Source organism: Atta cephalotes (genome assembly GCF_000143395.1).
Source record: "Atta cephalotes unplaced genomic scaffold scaffold00009, whole genome shotgun sequence".
NCBI classification, from domain to species: domain Eukaryota; kingdom Metazoa; phylum Arthropoda; class Insecta; order Hymenoptera; family Formicidae; genus Atta; species Atta cephalotes.
Window position 1 is genome coordinate 4323200 of NW_012130073.1, and position 3921 is coordinate 4327120.

A 3921-nucleotide genomic window follows, 5' to 3' on the forward strand; every position below is an offset into this window, starting at 1 on the left:
AGTGATATACAAGACAACAAATTAAACGAAGAATACAAGAGCAAAGTACTATTATTATTTTGTTATACAATATGCTTTACTCCTCTACACTCATGAATCACGAAATAACTACTAAGTCTTTTATTCCTACAGTAATCATTTTATATAGATTATAATTTATGGCGCTACTCAACACAGTGACAAATTGATTCAATTCACAATAATTTTATTAATATTAACAGTAAAAAAAACTGAAATCATAACACAATATTAATATAACATAAAAGCATGTAATTGCGGGAAAATTACCCCTATTTCTTCTATTTTTTTTCTGATTTCTGCGGCAAATCTCAGCGCGATATATTTGCCGGAGTTACCCTATAACGAGTTTAAAATACGACAATGCATCTCTTGTATTATATTTTTCACGTGAAAATTATGTTTGCCGGTAGATAAAACTCGTGCATGTACATTGCTACATTTGATAGTAACTTCGCTGAGAAAATCTTCTCCAAGGTCGAGTTTAGAAGACTATTTGCAAATCAAATATTGGCGGTTTTCCCGTCGACAAGGAAAGTCTTTTATCGCAGTTTTCAATATTTCCGCGTTTTTTTTCATAATCTTTTTTCATTTAGTCATTTTCTGCAGGATTTTATTCGTTTCTCATAAAATAGCTATTCTAGAATAACTACTGAAGAAAAGAAGTGAATGATCCATTTGGAAATTTACTTTATGCATTTCGTCTTGCTTCGTCTTTCACATGTTTCTATTAAATACATAGCATTTTCTGTCATTTATATTGATTTGTTTATCTAGTGGATCTAAAGACTCTATTTCTTTTACTCATTTCATTAATCTTACAAATACATTAATTATCAAATATGAATATAAAAAATAAAATATGAATATTTCATTATACCGAAATAGTGATTTTTGTTTCTTGTTTTAAATTTTTTGTTTTACATGACACATTATTGATCGGTAATAATTATATAATGCGTATCGTGCTAACAAGATATAATTACGATTGTTTTATTTAATATTAATGATTGCTTGATGTTTTCGGAAATAATTAAAAATTTGAGAGTATTTCACTTCTTTTTACGTATTTAATGTATCTCTTTTACTCGCACATTTTGTTTTACATTTTTTTTCAAATAACTAATAAGAAAAAATTTCATCCCATTTGATAAATTAACTATATTAATATTTTACATTAAACAGAAATATAATAAATAGTTTTTTTTAAATTTATTTGAACAAGATATACGAAATACACGTTTAATAATTTTCAGAAAATTTAATAAAAATTATGACTTATATAAACTTATATAAACAATTTTCTTTATTAGCAAAATAAAATTTCATTTCAAAATTGTCGTTTTGCATCATATCTTTATTATTTTCTATTATATTTGATGCAAGTTGCAATTTATAGAGAAATATTGTCTTTTTCGTCGCAGGGTAAGGATTAAATTGCTTTGAAGATGGGGGCGATGTTCAGAAGCGAGGAGATGGCCCTTTGCCAGCTGTTCATTCAGCCGGAGGCAGCTTACCTTTCTGTTTCAGAACTTGGAGAAACTGGTACGGTGCAATTTCGCGACGTAAGTTGAAAATTAAGTGTAATCTCCATTGATTACTTTAGTTAACTTAACAAGTCTGATTATTTAAAAAAAAAATAATAAAGAACTCTTGGAGGACTCTAAAACAATGAAAAAGAAAATTAGGGCGTATAAGAGTCAATGGTTTATGATTAAAATTAGAGTAAATAAATATAAATATATTATAATGTAAAATTAGATATAAATTATACAAATTATTACATGTTTCGGCATCTTTATCATGGCCTCTTCAGATAAATAACTATTCGGAAATATGAGATCAAGTGATTGCTTCTATGAGACATCATGAAATTGTTGCCAATCGGTTAAAAGATCAAGTGTTGAAATTTATTTTTGATGTTCTAGAGAAAGAAGATTATGAAAATTTTGATATTGTCAAATAAAACAAGCAACAACTTCGGTTCAATAAAATCACTCATCTTGAATATCTTTTCATAGAGAAATCGTCGCTCCAACATTGAGATTCAACATTATAATAATCTGATTATTTTGTTACTACTTACAAATAACGATTTATGTCAGCTGATGCATTTGAAGTTATTTAAAAATTATTTTTTTTTTTGTAAAAATGAGAAACTCATTTTCTGTTATTATTTTATAATAATTAGAAAGAAAGAGAGAAGAGAAAGTATTTTTCTATTAATTAACAAAGATAATCCGTAGATTAAAGAAATATTTAGTTTCAATATTATTGGAATTTTATAATATTATAAAATATGTAATTAAACTTCTAATAATAATAGATAAATTGAAATAAATAATAAAATTAATTAAATATAGAATATCATTTTATTTCTTTAACGGCAAGACTTTTTATTACAGTTTACCTAAAACTTTACGAATTTTATTTCAAAATATAAACATTTTAACTTTGTTATTTTTTAATATAAATTTTATGTAATCAAATTAAAATGTTTCAATAGATGTTATAAAATATATATATAAATTTTATTTGAGATACAAAATCTTTTAATGCATTTTTAGATGATTAAAAATTAATGAATACATAAGTTATGCGAGAAACAGTAAATTTTTGGTGCACTTGTTTAAATTGCCTTTGAATAGTTCATCAATATGATATTTTCTGACTATCGAGAATTAATCACGTTTATTTTGACGTAATATCTAGCTCAACAGCGATTTGAATTATTTTCAACGGAAATTCGTCAATGAAGTCCGACGATGCGACGAACTGGAGCGCAAACTTCGATACATCGAAGCAGAGGTCAAGAAAGATGGTGTGCCGATCCCGGATAATCTTACAGAACTACCACGCGCGCCCAATCCACGTGCAATTATAGATCTCGAGGTAAAAATCTCGTGCAAAATGTTTTAAAAACTTATTTTAATGTATTTACTGCTCGTAAAATAAATTTAAATAAAATAAATCAAACCTAATCTCTTGTTTTTGAAATCATGATTTAATGATGTTCACAAAATATGATTCAATAGAAATGTTTCACATGTTTTATTCTTTGAACGGAAAAAAAATTTTTTTAGATAGTTACTAAAATAAAAAATGAATTTTTTGTGTTTTGGTTCATAACAAGCATAAATATGTCATTTGTACATCTATGCAAAAAGAATTATGTTATACAATAAATGTTTATGTTAAAATGTAGTTTTATAATATCTTTAAAAAATGGTAAATAAGAATTGAGAGATATTCCAAAGTAAAAGCTTGTTGTTAATTAATTGCTATTACATACAAAAAATACTATTGTATTAATAATTTTGATATTTTTAAATTGCGCATCATATGTTCGACTATATATATGTCAATTGCACTACTTTCCTCAACAGGCGCATCTCGAGAAAACGGAGAACGACATACAAGAGCTGAGCCAGAACGCGGTGAATCTGAAGAGCAACTATCTCGAGCTGACGGAATTACAACACGTTCTCGAGAAGACACAAGCGTTCTTCACGGAGGTACCTAAAGTACTCGTAGTTCAGCAGCTTTTGCTCATAACGCCGTCCTCCTTCGTGTAATCGATGTTACCGTTTTGTCGAAGAATCAAGATTCGTTTCTTCTTCTTCTATATCAACAGGAAGAAGCCAACGACTCGATCACCAAGGCGCTCATCAACGAGGAAGCACCGAATCCCGCCATTTCGATTCGCGGACGTCTGGAGTAAGTTATAGTTACGATGATGGAATTATTGTCAGATAAGATCTTTTCTCGTGTATATTAATATAACATTAGTATATTAAATGTATGACATTTAATAATATTAAAACACTTTTGTTCGCGTAAGCGCTTTTATGACGGTTTCGCTGCTTTTGTTGTTGATAAGCTTGTATAATTCAATGGGATTTG

General features: G+C 27.8%; 1 protein-coding gene across 1 annotated transcript in view; it reads left to right on the forward strand.

Moving 5' to 3' along the window:
* Positions 1 to 1466: 1466 nt before the first annotated feature.
* The window catches only part of LOC105627642 (probable V-type proton ATPase 116 kDa subunit a), a 7093-nt gene continuing 4638 nt past the window's right edge, over positions 1467 to 3921 (forward strand). The window contains exons 1-4 of the mRNA XM_012208920.1: positions 1467 to 1583; positions 2731 to 2910; positions 3405 to 3533; positions 3653 to 3735. Of these exons, the coding sequence (XP_012064310.1) occupies positions 1467 to 1583; positions 2731 to 2910; positions 3405 to 3533; positions 3653 to 3735 (509 nt within the window). The remainder of the gene's footprint in view (positions 1584 to 2730; positions 2911 to 3404; positions 3534 to 3652; positions 3736 to 3921) is intronic.